At 34.4% G+C, this 19,176-nt stretch overlaps 1 protein-coding gene across 3 annotated transcripts; it reads right to left on the bottom strand.

Annotated features, from left to right (window-relative positions):
• Positions 1-2,440: 2,440 nt before the first annotated feature.
• axed (axundead) lies at positions 2,441-17,362 on the bottom strand. Of its 3 annotated transcripts, none has more exons than XM_053750705.1 (2): positions 17,261-17,362; positions 2,441-5,138 (listed from the first exon to the last, which is right to left on the bottom strand). In XM_053750705.1, the coding sequence occupies exons 1-2, from the start codon at positions 17,296-17,298 to the stop codon at positions 3,923-3,925; spliced, it is 1,254 nt and encodes a 417-aa protein (XP_053606680.1). In that variant the 5' UTR covers positions 17,299-17,362; the 3' UTR covers positions 2,441-3,922. The 3 variants fall into 3 exon arrangements, with proteins under 3 accessions (XP_053606680.1, XP_053606681.1, XP_053606679.1); XM_053750706.2 differs by lacking the exon at positions 17,261-17,362 and adding an exon at positions 16,796-17,082; XM_053750704.1 differs by lacking the exon at positions 17,261-17,362 and adding an exon at positions 13,587-13,685.
• Between the last annotated feature and the right edge of the window lie 1,814 nt (positions 17,363-19,176).

The following is a 19,176-nucleotide window of genomic DNA, read 5'->3' as shown; positions in this document are numbered from 1 at the left end:
ATATTAAGTAAAATCGACTTACAATATTTCACTTGCATTCACTCACTAATATTTAGCTCGTTGCAAGCTCAGCTCACAACCAAACTTTAATCCAAACAGCTTGGCCTTTTTGCGCAGAACGCAAATTATTTCCTCCGGGAATCGAACTCCCGGCCGCCGTATTCCTCACTCTGTAACGCTCAATCCTCTTCTTGACCGTTCTTTCCTTTGCTATCCTTGTACACAAGCGGTCCGAAGCCCGACAACAATGTATGTTGCCACAAAATATTGATGCGTTACAATAGTGTACCACTACACTTTCACCAAGTAATTTTTGCCGCTAATATTTATCCAACTCAAAGGACCAAATGGCCAAAATCTTTGGTCAGCAATAAATAAAACTATATAGTGGTAATTACATGAAATTATAATAACTTTTTCAAATTAACAATGAATTTATCAAAAATCACATACAAGCAAATCGGCGGTAATATTTGTCTCTATCATTGAAAATATTTAAATCAAGAATAAAACAATGTTTTTCTTTTTTATCGGTGGCCAGTAAAACATAAATCCTGGACACAATTGGATTAAACTTGTTAAAATCGTTTAAATAATATTTTGCCAAAAGAAAGGCTTTATAATATAGTTTTATTTATAATGATACTCAATTCTCGATACTTAATTGACATCCTTAATGTAAGTGATAATTAATAAAACTAAAAATAAAAATTACATAAATTATTAGTAGGTATATCATCTCTAGTAAACGTTATTTATAAAAAATTTAAAAAATATCTAAAGTTTTGTTGTTTATACACCGGTTCTTGACTGTACCTTTCTGGGTAGTGACAAAACAAGTAGCGACATCTATGAAACGATATCAAATGGATCCAAAGGTTTACTCGCACCATCTAGCGAATGGCAATGCCAACTATACACTATCCCCAAACTTTGGCGGAATCTACGTACATTTCTGGTTTTTCCATGCGGTACATAAAACCTCTCATACAAACTACGCAATGTCTGTGCATTCGCGTCGGCATCTGTCTGAGTTCGGCGATAGTGTTGCCATTGGTTGACGCCAATTCTCCACGTGATTTAAGCAGAAGCAGTATCTGCATATTTAGGGACAATCCGTTTAGATGGAGTAAAACAAAATAATATCTGTCATCATACAGAAATAAAAAAGTGGACACCAGACATCTAGATGGCATGGTCTAATCTACAGATATATTAAGAGCATATATGTTGATGTTATTTTACGATATTCTGTTTACTATAGAACTTAACTCATATTTTTCATTTTTTAAGTCTCTTATCTAACTATTAACTAACTAGCTACAACATCTTGAGTATGAACCACTTTATTAGAGGAGTAGGGTGGAAGTTATATATTATTTTCTCTTTTATTCGTCATTAGCGACCACTCTCGAGTTTTTCGCAATAAAAGGTCTTAGAAGGTTTAATGTCTCTGTACCAAATATCATCAAAATCGGTCCAGTAGGTTTTGAGTTTGTTCGTACGAAATGCAAGTCTTTTTTGTTTGTAATATACCCATTTTATACTCATTTATCACTGCTATTTCTAGCTTACCTCGAAACCACTTGGCTGGTCCACAGACAAGCATAATAAATTATATTTTTACATAGATTTAATAAGTACTTTGTACAAGCGGAGTACCTACTAATTCCATGATTTTTTATTAATATAATATTTTTTCACTATGTTGACAATGTTTCTCAACTTAGATATTAGCAAAATCATCGTTTAGCCAAACGATGGAGCCATAAAATTAAAAAGTGAAGTGACTGAGGTGCCACTTTAAACCTCCATAAATAAAAAATATTAAAATGCAGTGAAATTTAATTTCGATTACCAAATTCTTGGTAGTATTAAAAAACTGTATGATGCCGCTGCTACAATTCTAAATAAATAAATTGAAATTTATCAAAATCATGTCGGAAGTGTTTCACAAGATCTGCTACACGTCTCGAAGCACCGGGTACAAGTACCGCACATTGTCCACAAATACCGGGAGACGCAGGAAAAGAGACAGTAAGGATGAAACCACATTCGATAAAAAATTCCGGGAACTCAAAAATGAAATTATAACAAAAATAGACGACGAACTAGATCTCACTCAAGAGGCCCGCGATCATATAGACGAGAAATTTCTAATAATACAAAATAAAATCGATAGCATGATAGAATTAAAGGAAGTCATGGTAAGCTTGAGGAAAGACTTGCGCGAGGCTGAGAATAATCTTTCGAATTTATGCCTTAGAGTTGAAAAATTGGACGCTGCCACCTGTGACGAGGAATACAGCCTAAACTCTAGGAGGAGCTTTCTCCATTCAAAAATACCTATGGAGGACATCAATGAAAATGATTCTATAGTTACACACGTCTGATAATTCTTTTAAAATTTGTCGGTTCAGAGTGAAATAAAATTCCTTAATTTTTAACATCATATATTTTTAAGGAGTTACACTAAATTACAGCTCTGAGCTGAACACATTGATTTATTTAACATTGACTTTATATTCTATCATCAGCCAAATTAAAAGATATCTAAGCAATTCATTTTTAATTCAATACAATTACATTCATAATTATAAAATTTAGTTCGTTTAAAACTTTTTAAGGAAAATACGTTCAACTTATTACACTGCAAACTTTTAATAATGATCTAAGTGATAAAAAAAACATTTCACGAAAATTCTTTTAAGATTTAGAAATGAAATATGTAAGCTACTTTAAGCTACTCTGGTATACGTATCAGTATATATTTTATATGGCACCAAAGATGATGATAATTATGGTATATAGACACTTAAATTAGCTGAGATTGAGAACACGAAAAGGCAGAAAGAATTATCTTAACAATTTTATGTACTTAACATACGACTAGATAGCACATCCGTAGTTAATAAGGATCGGAAGATTCCTACAGGGTAATTCCACTATTTTGCCTAAGCAAACAAGAATATCAACTAACATTAAGCTACTTGCAAATGCAACAAAATTACTTTAAAAATATTCTAAAGAAAGTTGGTAAATTTGTGCACCGACCCGGTCATTTTTAAATGCAAATTGTCATACAATTTGATATGTACAACAAAACAACATATATCTAACATAAATTTATATAATTGATTAAATATACATATCACAACATTAATATACGCAAAAGTCTACTGATACATGTAGATTCACACATAATTATCTATAGATGCAGCTTAGCCACAACTTCGAAAAATTCAAAAATGTACTGAAACTACGTTTGATAAATTTGATAAATCCATTCTGTTGTCATATGCATGCTCATCAAACAAGAGAATTCTTTATTACAATTTCACAGTCACTGATTTTGAAAATGAAAATTCCTTTCAACAAATTTCATAATAAAAAGCTCAAAACAATCTAAGTATACTTAGGTAGTATAAATTTTAAATACATTAAATGTAAATTTGCGTTACGAAGAGTATAAGTATTCAAATACTGATTACGAGAAAGGTTGAAAAGACATTTTAATAAAACTATTACTTAGCTAGAAGAAAGTTGTAAAGTATTTGTAAAAAAATACAAAAGGGACTTTCTTTTCTTTCTAAATACAAAATGTCTTTCCAAAGTCGATCACTCATTTATCTATCAAATTCGTTCTATAGTTGGTACACTAATTTATAAGTATAGATTTTCACAGTCCACTTATTAGATGAATAAATATATATCATGTATGTAATCTGAGCTGACATTCAAACTGCAAGTGTGTACTTCAAAGAAATATTGTCAATTTTAACTGTTAAACAGCCTTGAGCCTTCTCGATACACACAAAGAGACAAAGTCTTTTTTATTTAAGTAGTCTGACATACACAAAGGAGATTTAGAAGTCATTCATTTCACACATTACACTTGACAAGTGCATGTGCACTCTTCTTCTCAGTCGAATAAACAAATAAAAGCCCGGAGAAGGCCCTCGCCGAAGCAGGCACAGCAACCTTTCTTCTTGTTCTTCTCTTCGGGGGCGAAGCTGGGTTGCTTTGGTCGTTTGGGTCGACGCGCGCACAACTTGCTGGGTTGCGGCTCCTCGGGCTGCGGCTCGGAGCGCGGGCTGAGGTGCACCGGCAGCGCCGCGGGCTCGGTGGGCCGAGGGCGGGCCCAACGCCGCAGCAGCGCCTCTTGTTCCGCTCCTACCGGCACAGGCGCGGATAGTTTTCGAGCTCGTGCCGTTACTAAAGCCCGCTCCATTGGCTCCAATAACTCCAACCCTAAAGCTTTATCCAAATCTTCCCCGGATAGTAGCAAATATCGAGGACAATATGCTAGCTCCCCGAGTGCCACTCTCTTATTGCTAGATGTGAGCTCTCTCTTGCTTCGCTTACAAACAGCGGTGGCCCATCGTGAAAGAGCCTCTGCTAATACCAATTCACTAGATACTCGCAGTGTATCTCGTTTTACAATCAGAGCGAGATCTTCGTATGTAAGCTCTTCCAGACGTTCATCGGTGAGAGCAGCATCTGCATTATCATCCAAAACTAGGAGAGCATTGTGAGCTAAAGAATCGCACCAGCGCGAACATTGTGCCAGTAATCGTGCAGCAGCATCATCAGAAAGCGCTGGAAGTGGTGGAGCTGAAGCGGCTCCCGGAAGTCTAGCGCAAAGGAATCGCAGGTCCCGCAATATTTCAAGCGCAACGCCCGCATCCAACATCTCGTCCAGGCGTCGTGCGCATCGCTCCGCAAGTGGGGGACAGAGGAACTTGTAAGCTGCATCAAGAGCGCATCGTGCTGTACCCACAGAGTTTAGTTGTGTGGGTTCACAGTAGTGGTATCGGAGCAGCTGTTCAAAACCGCGGCGGTCGACATAATCGACAATTATGACCTCTGTTTTGGTGGATAGGAGAGCTGCAAAGACTGGGCTGGTGGCGGCGAGGACCCTGCGATGGCCGGGGTACCGCCAGGTATCGCCGTTGATGCCGGCAACGAAGATAATGTCGCTTTGCTTTTCGTTGTCGTAGAGGCGAGCGTTCTCGTCGAGCTCGAGGCCGTAGCCGTCCCCGCCGGCCACACTCTCTCGCCCCGACTCGATGTCCTCGTCTGAGTCTGTGCGCGCTGGATTCGTTACCACCGTCATTGCGATCAGCTGTTCTGGATATCTGAAAAGATAGATAAGAGTGTTAATCGCAAAATAGAAGATCGCTCGTGAAGGTCTGCATCCAGCAAGGGAATGCATTTTGACTTAATAATTATTAACACAGGATTGAAAAAAAACTGTATAATTTTAGTACTCTATTCTTATTTGCCGTGTGTGAACTAGACGCTAAAAAGTCACTTAGCATCCCTGTTATACCTGTGCATGTAAACACCATATAAAGAATCATTATTGCCTTGACTGAGTTACTAATCATCCTGGGTGTAAATGATAGCCAAGGGCGATCAGTTACCTACCATTTTGTAAATAACAAAACGGGAACTGTAGTTATTTCCATTTGCGGTTGGACACATTGTTTAACAAATGCGGTAACAGAAATACGAAATTAGTCATAAACGCATATAGTAAGATAATGTTGCTTATATGCTTATAAACATGAAAAAATGTCTAATCCGTTAGTACAATATGTCATAGCTAACACATTGTTTTTTATTCCTTACCAAAAATGGTCCGGCTACGGGAACGAAGTCGCGGGCATCAGCTAGTACATAATATATCACTGATGGTACTGTTGCCCGCAGTTCTGTCCACCTATGTTTGACCTCTCCAGTCATTGTCTATATCAATTCAAAATTTCATGAAAGTCGGCCCAAAAATTTAGACGTGAAAACGAGTCATAATGTCAGTATGGGTAACTTTTAGATGAGTGTCTTCGGCGAGTATTGTACTACTATGCAGTCTAAAGGTCCAACTGAGGAAGCCGGAAGGTGCACATAAAATTAACACGTAAACCACAAAATCTTTGTAAATAACCCTGAAACATGTTAACGGGCTATTCCATTAAGCAACTTGTTTATTTTTCTCTGTCTAGACTGCATGTTTTTCACAAAGAACAGCCCTAAATGAGCTTTCTTTAATTTTGAAAGAATCTGTAGTAAAATCCGAGTGAAAATTTCACAGAAAACCTTTCTACAGAATTTGTTGTTACGCAGTTTCTTTTGCTCTTTTTTCTCATCTGAGCGTTTTTCCAGCTCCTTGCGTCAAAACTCAGGGTCCGTTGACCCAATTTTTTCCCTTCACTTAACTTGCTCATTTTGGTCAGGTCAGGACATCAAGATTGTATTATCATATTTATTTTTTATCTTTCCTTACTAAGTCAGATCAGCTAATTGTCAGCCATTTGTATAAGAACAAAAAAATATTTCAATTTTGATATACTTAGATTTTTTTGAAACAAATAAACCAATTTAATTTTATCATTCTTTGCTCATGTGAATAAAAAAATAATCTGTATGTATGAAAGTCGACAAAAATGCATGTTACAACTCCTTGCAATACCTAATGATTTTCGAGATTTTGTCAATTTTCTACGCTTAATCCCTGTATTCTATATGCGTGCGTAGTGATCATGTTCGGTCGTCTTCTCAACGTTATCGTGCAAATCCGATAATCTTGGTTGAGCTAACAGAACAGGTCATTTAGTGAAGCACAATTCTTTTTTCTACATAACTGAATACAATTACTGTATTTCAGAAGACAGTGTTGCACAAAGTGGTTTCCCGAATCGTGTGCGTCAACAAGACGCGGCGCGGAGCGGTGCGTCACTTGCAATTCCAGAGGTTGAGGCAAACAGACTGCTCACTTATAATTCATACCTTTCATTTCCATTGACACACGGTTAATTATCAAAATTAGACACTCATATTTTTAACCTCGAACGCTGATTCGAGACGAGACGGTGCTTAGATTGGTCACCTGGAAGGACTATCAGGAGTCTATAAACAATTAGTTTTGAGTTGAACCAAAATTTGCAAATAAATGTTTTTTCGTGTGCAAGATACATCGTGCAGTTGAAAAATTAAATTCAGTGTTACAGTGTATGATGTAATTGGCTATTTTTATTTGGAACTAAATTCTTCTAACTCTGTTACTGAATAATTTCAATAGGATTGCTTATTAAAATGAATAAAAAAATAATTACCGAATTTCCACATGAAAAAAATCTTGCCTTCAATCATATCGTTTAATCAATGGAAAGGCGCCCGCTGCCAAGGCACGCGCCACGTCGACATTGATAAACAAATCAAATTGATACTTCTATTTAAGAGAAATAACCTTTTGGGAACAGTCAATAATGAGACATCGAATGGGAAGTAATCGCTAATTCGGCATTGGTTTAGGGAAATGATTTTCCTTGAATGGATACTTTTAATATAATGCCTTATGTTTATTTCCTTTTGAAATTATCCGGGTTAATTTTTCTCTAAATATTGTATACAATCATGGCTATGAACATTGTCAAAGGTGCAAATGTATCTGAATCTGATGTATCACGAAACAAGAAAACTTTTGTTTCAAGCCGTTAAAAATTAGAACTGTCCTACTTAACTGCCTCAAATCAATTTACGTTTCCGTATTCTATTATTTATTAATGAAAGAGACCATTAAAATAAATATTTTCTTAACAGCTGTCCACTGGGAAGTTGGTTACGTTGCGCAATAAGAAATCCGCGCCTATTTTTATATTATCCGAGAAATGCATAATGTAATGTCGAAACGACAGGGACATTTACGATTGCCGGTTATTTGTGATGGCACTGGTGACCTACATCGAACATTCGCATAGCTTTACGTTGCCCGGATTGCCTCGTGTTGTCCTATATTTAGCTGCAAGTTACGACAGCATATGCATTACTTTGCCCTGCACACCATTACGTTCAGGAATGTAGACTTCCTAACTCTAGTTACCCTATCAACGTGCCATGTTTATATTACTGTTGTGGTAGAATTATATGAATTAGGTCGCGCTTCATATTACATTTTTGTGGCAAAACATAGATTGTAAGAATTATTATTAAATAGCATGTTATGAATTAGTTTCAGTACCAGTTACAGTTACTACAATTAGTTAAACGTCTTATCTCAGATATAAAATGGAACTATTAAGGCCTAGAATACAAATTAAGGTATAGTTTACATCTTTTGTATCTTTATTATAATTTTATTATAAGTCGGTCGCACGTAATAGGATTATTCAATTACTATCGCAGTCAATAAGTTCTAGTCACAGCAAATAGGTAGAAATTAACTTGATTAAACTTATATAAATACTTAACATACAACTATGTATAATCAAATAAATCTAGACGAAGGCCCGGGTACTGAGGCATAATTCCTAAATTGCATAAGTTTAGTGTATAACGGCAGTGAGTGGCAACCTTGCACCAAATCAAGGCGATATTAATTATTTTATTACGTGATATTCTGTTCTGTCGATTAGCAAGCGTTTTGTGGAGCGTTCCTGATTAAATCACTCTAACGCGACCTGTAACGTATTTCCTGTCGGGAAATTAGACCGTAATAAGAAAATTTTTGAATGCCTACTGTAATATGATTAAATTAAACGCATTTTACAACTCATGGCTCTGTCTATCGTTATATTGTATCTGTATTATTATATTGGCTAATGAAATATGCAAAAACATTTAGTCGATCTGATTCCATTACAATTTCCGAATGAAAATAACTAAATATTACACATACAGGGGTGAAAAGTTGCAACAAAGAAACCTTACTGTTTTTGAGAAATGTTATTGCATCAAAAGTTTAAATGGAAGTTCTATGAAATCCAATTTGAGAAACTCCGACCATGTCGTTTAAACCCTCACTTACTTATTTAAACAATTTCCTAGTTTTATATGTTCCAACTAGTATTATTTTAGATAAATAGGATAAAGTTTGCATTTAAGTATATTTACTTTACAAATTATCGTACTTAACACATATCTAAAATACAAACTTTAAAATAAATATATGTAAAAGCTAATAACAGATTTATTGTACAGCTGTGTGTACTGCCCCATTCAGGATCAAATTAGGAGGTCGCATAATAAATATATAAATAATATTACAATGTTCTGTTGTCTGTATTACTTTGGTTTCAATGTCAGGATTCTTCAAAAGGCCTCGTGACGGAATAATATTTGTTAAAACATTAGTGGGGCCTGAAAAGATTGTTTGCTTGGGATTTGTAAACTGTGTTTATCCGCGGATTATTATACTAACCTTACAGCAATGTGTAGCCGCGTGAGTCATGGCTCCAAGTTGATCAGTGCTCTTCAGTTGTTTAGGCATCTACCAATATCTGTGTATATACACGAAGTGTTTCAGGCGTTTAAATTAATTGAAACAAATTTAATAGTTGTTCGAATTTTAAATTTTATATCTCTAGTGCTGTGAAAATTTGAACAAGATCTAGATGGAGTTGTAAAAGCCTGTATGATTGGCAAATTTTATTAACAGATAATAATCTGTTTTCTTCTTCTTGTACTTCATCCGCAAGAATAAAATACATATTCCAAACTTCAATCTTTATTTCCTTTTGAAATTAACCGGTCAAATCTTTAGTTATTTTGATAGGTCGATTTTTCCTGAAAATTGTTCCACTTTTTACGTCACAAGCAATTAATTGCTTGTGACGTAAATAATGGAACATTTTTAAAGAGTCGGCTGGATTGATTTGTTTTTGCAGTAAACATCAAAGGAAAATCTAATTTTACTACCATCTTCTATACCACAGATAAAGGAAATGCAAAATGGAGTGCGACGCTCGTTCGGTTTCCGCGTGTCGCGGCTATTTCCGACGCGATCCGCGACGACCGTTGCGAAATCTAATCTCATCTCTGCAGATGGGACATTACGGGAACCAGAAAAGTTCTCCTAGGAAATAAATTTTACTTGCGCTTCATTGGTTGGAATTGCAGCGATATATAGATGAAAAAATGTCTACCTATTGTCTTACTGGTACGTAGTAAATGGTAAATAAATATTTACAAATAATATTATGCCACTCGTAAATAGTAGGTAGTAATTTCATACCAATTAACAATTATAAGCAGGTCTTTTATTTTGATAAATATATATATTTTATTGGCATACAACATAACATGATTTAGATAATACATATGTATATCAAAAATTCATTGTCTAATAGAAAAATCAAAAAGTGCACACAGCATTCACCACGCAGTTCGGCAAAACTTGTAAGAGTTGTAAATGTTGCATAAAACTGACAAATAAAAACATCTAAGTTTCTTGTCCATCAAACACAAAGATCTTTTAAAATCCAACATCCACATAAATACTACTTTCTGGAATATTTGTATATTAGCGGAATTTCGACATAAATATTTACAAGAGTGTTTCACTACATATCAGTCCTGGGCGGCATGGCATGGCGGGCGACCCCGTCCCGCCCTAAATACCGTATCTGGGTCAAGAGTACCCTGCGCGTGAAGCTCATGGGATCTGCATCGACTGCTCTTTTGATAGCCGACCAACTTTTGAAATAGAAACTATTCCAGGTCAATCACAATCTTACCAAAAACATTTTCATGTAAAATGTTACCACCGGCCCACAGTGTCAAAGTGTTATCTGAGGGCGAAATGCGAAGTTTTCACTATCAAATCTATCGAAGTGAGACGCAGCGAACCAATGACATTGCAGTGTGGTTGTCGTTGCGTCACAATGACGCAATGTGATTGGTTCGCTGTGTCTCAGTGAATCGATTCGATGGTTAGAAGTGAAATGCTAACCCGCACTTCGCCCTCAGATCTTCTAAAGAATCAAACAAACACGTCTTTGTATATACCACTGAGCAAAAAAAGGTATGCGGTCCATCTAATTGTCCAACTCTCTAATAAAAGTAAATCACAAATACATTCTTGGTTTGTTCCTTAGATGTGCGACATTAAAATTAAATGTAACATTTAAAACATTTGAAGTTATTACTAATTTACTACTCATCATAATTATGCCAAGTGCCTAGAGCCCGAAGAAGTAATCAAGGGAATCATACATCTACTTAGAAAGACTTTACATGTCTGAAGTCTTTGACCCCACCTCCCTACCCCAGTTGCCACCACTTTCCATGAATTAATTAGACGTCTAATTTACCTGAAGGATAAGGTTAATTAAACTCAGAATTTTGACTAAAACCTTTCAAGAATCTGTTACTTATAAACATTAAGCTAATATCGCGAAATTAAATATCAGATTACTCTATCAAAGGATAACTTTAAAGATTTAACTAACTTGACAATAATTAAAAAACCTGTTTTTACAGTTTTACTTATGTTGTACGGATAACGTAAGATAAATACTGTTCCACCTTACTCAATTAAATCGGTCATATGTTTATGAACATGAACCCTAAAATTATAAAACCAATAGATTTGTAGAAAATTGAAATTGAGCTGAAGCTGATTCAGGGTTGACCCGGCGTCCTAGTTGAGCAACAGATACGATTAAGCAGCGCGCGGCGCGATACGATAATATCAAATTTAATTTAGGACGTGGGTTTACCGCCCAGTATTTTACCAATTCATTCCAAAAAGTAGGACACCAACTCAACGAATAAATGGTTTGTCCTAACTTTCTGAGAATAAACTGGGAAAATACTAAGCTAACTATAGGTATATGTTACGGTGTATTGTATGTATCATATAGCATTACAACGCCTCTTACAGAATTACGTCGCTCAGCGAGGACGCCATGCCCTGGCGAGCCTCGTAAAAACATTTTACAGCCGATTTTTGACTGATCACCAGCCACACGTCGTAATGACCATAAAATGGAAGGTCAAGATCCTTCCTGATGCGTAACATGCCAATTTTATGAACTGTAGGTAGTTATTCACACTCATACCCATCATTCATTATAGGTAGGAGTGAATCACACGTCGAAGCACGTATGTACTAACTTGATACATATTCGCATATATGTAACGCCTATAAAGATCGCGTTCAGATACATACTAATGTGTTGGCGTTGGCGATAAAAATTCCAAAATAATGTCAGTATGTTTTGTTGCTACAATTTTAAATTGTATCAATTTATATCAACGTAACTTTGATAAATTCTGTTAAACTAAGTGAAAACAAAAAATGACGTGAAAATATATCAAAACATTAATGGTTTTATCAAATACCTTTGACGATCTCGGTGGCGCAGTGGTAAAGCTATCGAAGGGTTCGATCCCCGGTCGGGTCATGACGGAAAATGATCTTTTTCTGATTGGCCTCAGTCTTGGATGTTTATGTATGTATGTATTTGTTATAAAATATAGTATCGTTGAGTTAGTATCTCATAACACAAGTCTCGAACTTACTTTGGGGCTAGCTCAATCTGTGTGATTTGTCCTAATATATTTATATTTATTTATTTATACCTAAACTAACAAATATATGACTTTATAGTAATTTGAATGAACACGTTATATTTTATAGAATATATTCCAAATTAAAGTTTTGATAAAATAATTTAGCCCATTTTGTGTCACACAACTGGGCAAAAAATATCTTCGTTTTTCAACCGCACTGCAAGACTCTTAATTAGTCTCCATCGACTCTTATGTACCCCTATGTATGAATACAGTGACTAAATGAAATCGTGTGAGGTCAGTCCACCGCGCGCCGGTGCCTGGGCGGGCGGCGCCGGTGGGCGACGCGAACGTAATCAAAAGCACCTTTGTACTTATTTTCTATTCACATTCTTTGTTTGCAGTATCAATTGTGCTATAATATGTGTTTAAATGATTATTTTCAATTGAAATCAGTTATTTATTTCAATGAAATAAAAACGTCGCAAATACGAATAATATCTAACAACCTTTTCCTAATGTAAATGTTTTAATATTTTATGTTAGATCAATAGTCGTTACATTTTATTACTCGATATTTTTATTTAGTTATTCAAATAAAAATACTTTTTCAATAAGGTTCTAATTGCTTTTAAATAAATAAGTTTATATTATGTTTTGTAAATATGTTATAGGGTAAAGGTTAAGGGTAAATATTTTCGCTAATACATAATATATTAAAGTACTCGTGAAAAACAAATTATCGGAAAACCGCCTCGAGATCCAATTTTTCGTGTTCTCGACTTTCCGATTGGGTCTATTTTTGCCTGGCACCGCTCGGCAACTCGGATCATAATTCAATTTATTCTTATGGAAGTAATGTTGTGGAGAAAATATTGCTCAAACGATAACATGATAAGTAGGGAAAAATATTCAATATATTGGTAAATAGTTTACTTGTTTCTATATTGTAGAAATTAATCCATATGTAGACACGTATACTTTTTAAGAATTTACTTTTTATATACATTATCTTTGTAAATATTTATCTTTGTTTCGAAATTGAAGCTTTACAACGAGTGTTGGTAGCTTTAACTGGACTGAAAGAGATCCCTGTAGGGGTGATAAGTATACAAACAATATATAGGATTTATTAAATAATAGCTTCAGGATATGTTCACATCCATACGTCTAACTCACAGTCACTAAGCTGTCCTAACATAAGGTGTAGAATCTTCCGATATTGCTTCAAACACACTGCACTGCATTGCATTTTACACATTACTATGACATTTATTTTATAAAGTACTTACTTGAATAGACCGCTCAGAGCTTCCTCGTCACAAGTCCAAGCCATACTACAAAAGTCATAGAAATAAGTCAAATTAATATAGTCCTGTGCCTGTTCAATTATTCACCGATAACGCCATTATGGAAACTTTTATAGAACTTGCAAATATCCCATTGAAAATTTCCGCAGCCTTTCATTGGTCCAATTCATATTAATATGACGTACCTATAATGCCATACCTATTAACAGGATACCTAAAGTTACTTACAGCGTTCATTACTTAGCTGTGACTCGATGATTCATAGTTCGTCATTAAAGTCCATCGAAGTGACGTAGAAAATTCCTTAGGATGTAAACAGAATTAACCCAAGGTTTGAAATACGAACGTGGATTAGTGGAAGTTCTACTTTAGCATACTTGAGACATTTATCATGAATAATGAAGATGACATTTCAAAGCTAAATCAAAATATAAACTGAAACTGAAAATTAAAATGTATTTGCAACATTTTAGATTAATACTTTGTTATTTTTACTAGGTACCTACTTATTTGTTCAATCAAATTCCAGAAATTTAAACTGAAGCGTAAGTTTCTGTATATATATGTATAAATACCGCCGATTATCAGCATATTCATATATATTCATGTGTATATACTATACTATATACATGTAGGTACTATATATAGAAACTTGAGACAATTTTCTAATCATAAAAGAACCAAATAAGGTAGTCGAGGGTGTCAAGAGGAAAGTTATTATTTGTATGTTTATTTATTTATATTTATTTATATATAATAAATGATTTTCCTCAAATTACTTCCTCGATATTATTTTATTAATTCGATTTCATAACATTAAATAGGCAATAATCTGTTGCCATAGCTTAAGAAATTAATTAAGTAAAAACTGAAATTCCAGTCATAAAAGATAATAATTATTTATTGAACAAATTATACCATTTTCAAAATGATTATATATTTATTAATAACTGTATTGTAAGTATACGATAACTGAACTGTAATTGTGATGCAAACCGCAGAATATTATGGCTAATGATGATTCAACGGACATTATTTATTTTCAGATAGGTCCTGTGTATTTACTTAGCCGGGCCAATTATATTTTATCTGCGTATTGATAACAAAAAAGAGGTGCTAATGCATGTTCCTGATGCAAATAATCATGATATAACCTCATTTTTGTAATGCACTAATTATGCTCTACTATGAATGATAGGCAATTTATTATAGTTTCTTAAATAAGGGCAGAACAGCTTTTCTTCTGAAAAGGTACGTAAAGCCAAGAAAAATATAACCTTATAATAAAGAGAAAACGTAAAACATTTCAGGCCCACGGCAGTGTTGATACGAGGCTTCCATGTCCGATATAGATACAAGCCACCGCGTACTTAATTAATTTGATAAGGGATTCTGATACCGACGAATGACTAACTCAAATCGAACGTTAATATATCGCATGAAAAATAAATTAAAGATTCGAATCGAAAGGAATATTTAAATACGAGGTACCTACTTAGAGTAGTCTATACAATTTCCATATAAATTGTATAGATTACTCTAAAAAATAAAATAGTACTTAGTTTTTTTTTTAATATTATTATTATTATTTGATGAATTTAAATCTCAATCATTATCGTATTATGGGATCCATATAAGACCAAAATAGTCTTTTTATTATTTTAAAGGAATCACAGCGACACAGGAGCGGTTTTTTTTTAAATAAATTTATTTAGCGGAATTACTTGCAGAATGCATTTGCTTTTTTTAATCGCACTTTTTGTCTTGATACACTAACAGTACCTATCTCCTTTCCAAGTAGATATCGTATAAGAAATGAAAAGTCAATGGATTCAATATATTGTTAATAGTAATAGACGTATACTAACAAGTAATTAATACCCAATCTATGAAACAAATGGGTAAACTTTATCAGAAGCATGCAAACATCGAAATAGGCTTAAAATCAGTACTGCTTCTCAGAAATGTTATGAATCAAAGGAATGATACACTTTGGCGAGATGCCAATGTGAACAAACGGGCGAAAATATGCCTTTGACTAATCATCTTGATTTTAAGACCTGAAATTTTCTTGCTGTTGATGTACTTATGTATTAGGTATTATTTGACCACTACGATGTCTAATAATAAGTATCTCGTGTTTATTTGTCACTAATTACTGTAATGTAATACTGTAATAATATAAAATACTATAATGAAAGGAAATTGTTATTGAATTATTTGTACCTCATAAAATTTATGATTCCAATTTTGGCTAGGTACCACATGACAGGCTTCTAGCCAAGCGTGGGGAGCCAACTGTATGAACAAGCTGTAAAGATTTATTGTCCAATAAAGAAATCATTCATTCATTCAAATTCATTCAGTTATGTGTGAGTGAGTGTGTGTTTGTTATTCTAAGTAGGTAAAATAAGTATTGGCTTGTTGGAAACACATGTGAGCACTTGTAGGTATTATTTGTAAGTAAATCGCGCGTCACTTGGTATAATAATAACTTATTAAAATAGTACCTACAATAATTTTGAAAGAGATTTTTTTTCGGACTACTATAATTTCGAAAGTAATATTGACAAAATAAATGAATATACTTAAATATAAATTAAAACCAGAATTGTGCGAATATTTACGAAACAATCGAAATATCGAATGTAAAAAGTGAACGATAATGTTTTAATTTCGCCAATCGGTGTTTCATGTAGGTAAGTATAATTCAATTGGGTCACTGATCAAATTAACATAATAATACTTCAATGAAAACAGGTGTTCAGTGATAATTAGGAATCTTCTTAAGGACTTAGTTTTATAGCAAATACATCTTAAATATTTTTGTGCCAATATGGGTCCTGTAACCAGAAATAAACGTATTTTATTTTATTTATTTATTTTAAATGTACATATAAGTATTATATTTATCCGAAGCAGTTACCTATTTGGTACTAAACGTATAGGTAGCTATAAGATTACGCACAGATAAATCTAGGTATTTTTAATGCAAATCCTATCGTTAGGATTAATACAGTTCCTAATTGTTGAGAATCGAATGAAGTAACTATAAAACTTAACTAACTATTAAACAAATGAAATAATTTAATCCAATAAAAAATTATCATCTGTAACGGTATCTTAATAAGGCGTTGACACATCAACATTGCAATATTATGATATTGTTGTGTATACAGCCGGGCTATTACCTGTTGTTCGGATTCTGTCAGTACAGCACTCACATCTCAGGTGCACGCTCAGCTGATAGCACACTCACTTCACAGTCTATAAAATTAATAAGCTAACGTCCTGTTGTCTAAATGGTAGACATTATATTGAAAAATACAGGGTGTCTGGGCGCGACCGGCGCGCGCCGCCCGCCCTTCCCGCACTTCGCTCAGCGGCGCGCGGGAGCCATATTTTCCCGAAGCTAATATTATTTTCCCGCGTTCACTGAAAGCGGGCGTCACACCGAGCCTCGCGTGATAAGTAACTGCCTCTGCCTCGAGCCGCTGCCGGCCGCAGCCGTCGCGGCCGCGCATGCTCACTACATTCCAAAACAAACAATAACCATCAGTATCTAAGGAAATTTTCAAGTAGCCACTGTGTTCACTATTGACTAAACCTCTTTTCCACCTAACACATATGCCTAATCTTAATTCTATATACAATACCTTAAGTCTTCTTCAAAGAAAGCTGATCTCCACGCCATATTTAAACACGTTTATGTATGCGGATGACCTACATGGAACTGGGCATATACCTGACTGATGCACTATTGCATCCTAGTACGCATGTAATAAATATTTCCTGGGACTCAAATCAATACAGCTCCTGCTTTCAGGTTATTTATAGAAAGCTTATAGGTTTGACCTACATCCCATAAAGTATAACTTCATATTTCACCTATTGTTCTCTGCATTAAAAGGCAATATCATACCTACTTTAGTTTAGCTGTAAAACTACTTACAAACGTCCTTAAAAATGTACTGAACATTATAGGCTCTCAGCCACATAATACTCTTGATAAATAACTGACTTTGAATGTGAATAATAATAAATATAAAAATACAACCAGCCACCACCATCGATCCGTAGCATGCGTAATGGATAAGTATCCATGTAATTTCGTTGGTTCTCTTCATAGCGAGACAGAGGCGAAATTCATCAATGACAAAGTTTTCTAAAAAGTAAGTTATATGTACACCGTCACCATTAGCATATCAATCGTTAGGTAGCTTATGTTCATTATATTATATTATGTACGTTACTCCAGAATCAAACTATCTTTAACACATACAAATGACATTATTTTAAAATGAAAATATTCATTTCAAAATATTAAATGAGTGACTTGAGTTACTTATTTAATCAGTACTAGTTGCGCCCCGGGACTTCGTTCTCGTGGGAATTCCGGGATAAAAAGTACACCCTATGTGTTATTCGAGTTTATATTCTACCCGTGTACCTACCAAATTTCGTAACAATCGGTCCAGCAGATTTTGCGTAAAAGAGGAACAAACATATACATAAATCCTCACAAACTTTCGCATTTTTACTTAATTTATGATGTCTCATGCAGTTGTCCATAGTATAATTTGAGAAACCAGCGGCCGTGAGCGTGAGCGTGCCGAATAGAAAGAAATGTCCTTAGTTTTAGGTAATAAATAAATATATGAGGACAAATCACACAGATTGAGCTAGCCCCAAAGTAAGTTCGAGACTTGTGTTATGGGATATTAACTCAACGATACCATATTTTATAACAAATAGACAAACATCCAGAATCAGTAGCAATCAGAAAAAGATCATTTTTTATCATGATCCGACTGGGGATCGAATCCGGGACCTCTCGGTTCAGTGGCAAGAACTTTACCACTGCGCCACCGAGGTAGTCGTATCAACTCGATGTGTTTTCATTCGAGCTACGATTCGCCACGATCCTGGCGTATATTACTACTGTTTAATAGATACTTTATATATGAATAGATTTTTATCTACTATATACTACTGTTTAATTGATACTTTATATATGAATAGATTTTTATCTACTATATACTATATACTACTGTTTAATTGATACTTTATATATGAATAGATTTTTATCTAGGTACATTTCCCTCAAATGAAATATTTCTTAACGAATGTAGGTATTATCGTACCAGTATTCATTCAAGTAATCTAAAAACTTAGGTAAGTACCTGACGTATGATCATGTAAACTAAGTATTTATCATAAATATTATTAATCCTTCTTCCGTTATTTTAATGTAATGAGTTTAATTTAACAAAGTCAAATAAATACCTACCAATACTTATAGTTCTGTTAAAGACAAACAATAATTCATGCATTTGAGCTAATTACGTACCCACATTGTAGCTCATTGTGTTGGTCGAAATTACAAAGAAAAGTATTAACTAATATCAATCTCCATTACATAACAAAGTGTCTCTTTGAGTAAAAAATGAAGTCAACCACAAAAATACCTGTGTTTTAAGTTGTAGTCGATTTTATGATATTGTAGAGCAAAAGTTTTGAATTTCGATCGTACCTACAATAGTTAAAATGTAAAGTTTAAGAGAGTTTACGA

The sequence above is a fragment of the Plodia interpunctella genome, chromosome 10, assembly GCF_027563975.2.
Source record: "Plodia interpunctella isolate USDA-ARS_2022_Savannah chromosome 10, ilPloInte3.2, whole genome shotgun sequence".
Classification (NCBI taxonomy): Eukaryota; Metazoa; Arthropoda; class Insecta; order Lepidoptera; family Pyralidae; genus Plodia; species Plodia interpunctella.
This window is presented reverse-complemented; position numbering and strand designations above follow the sequence as displayed.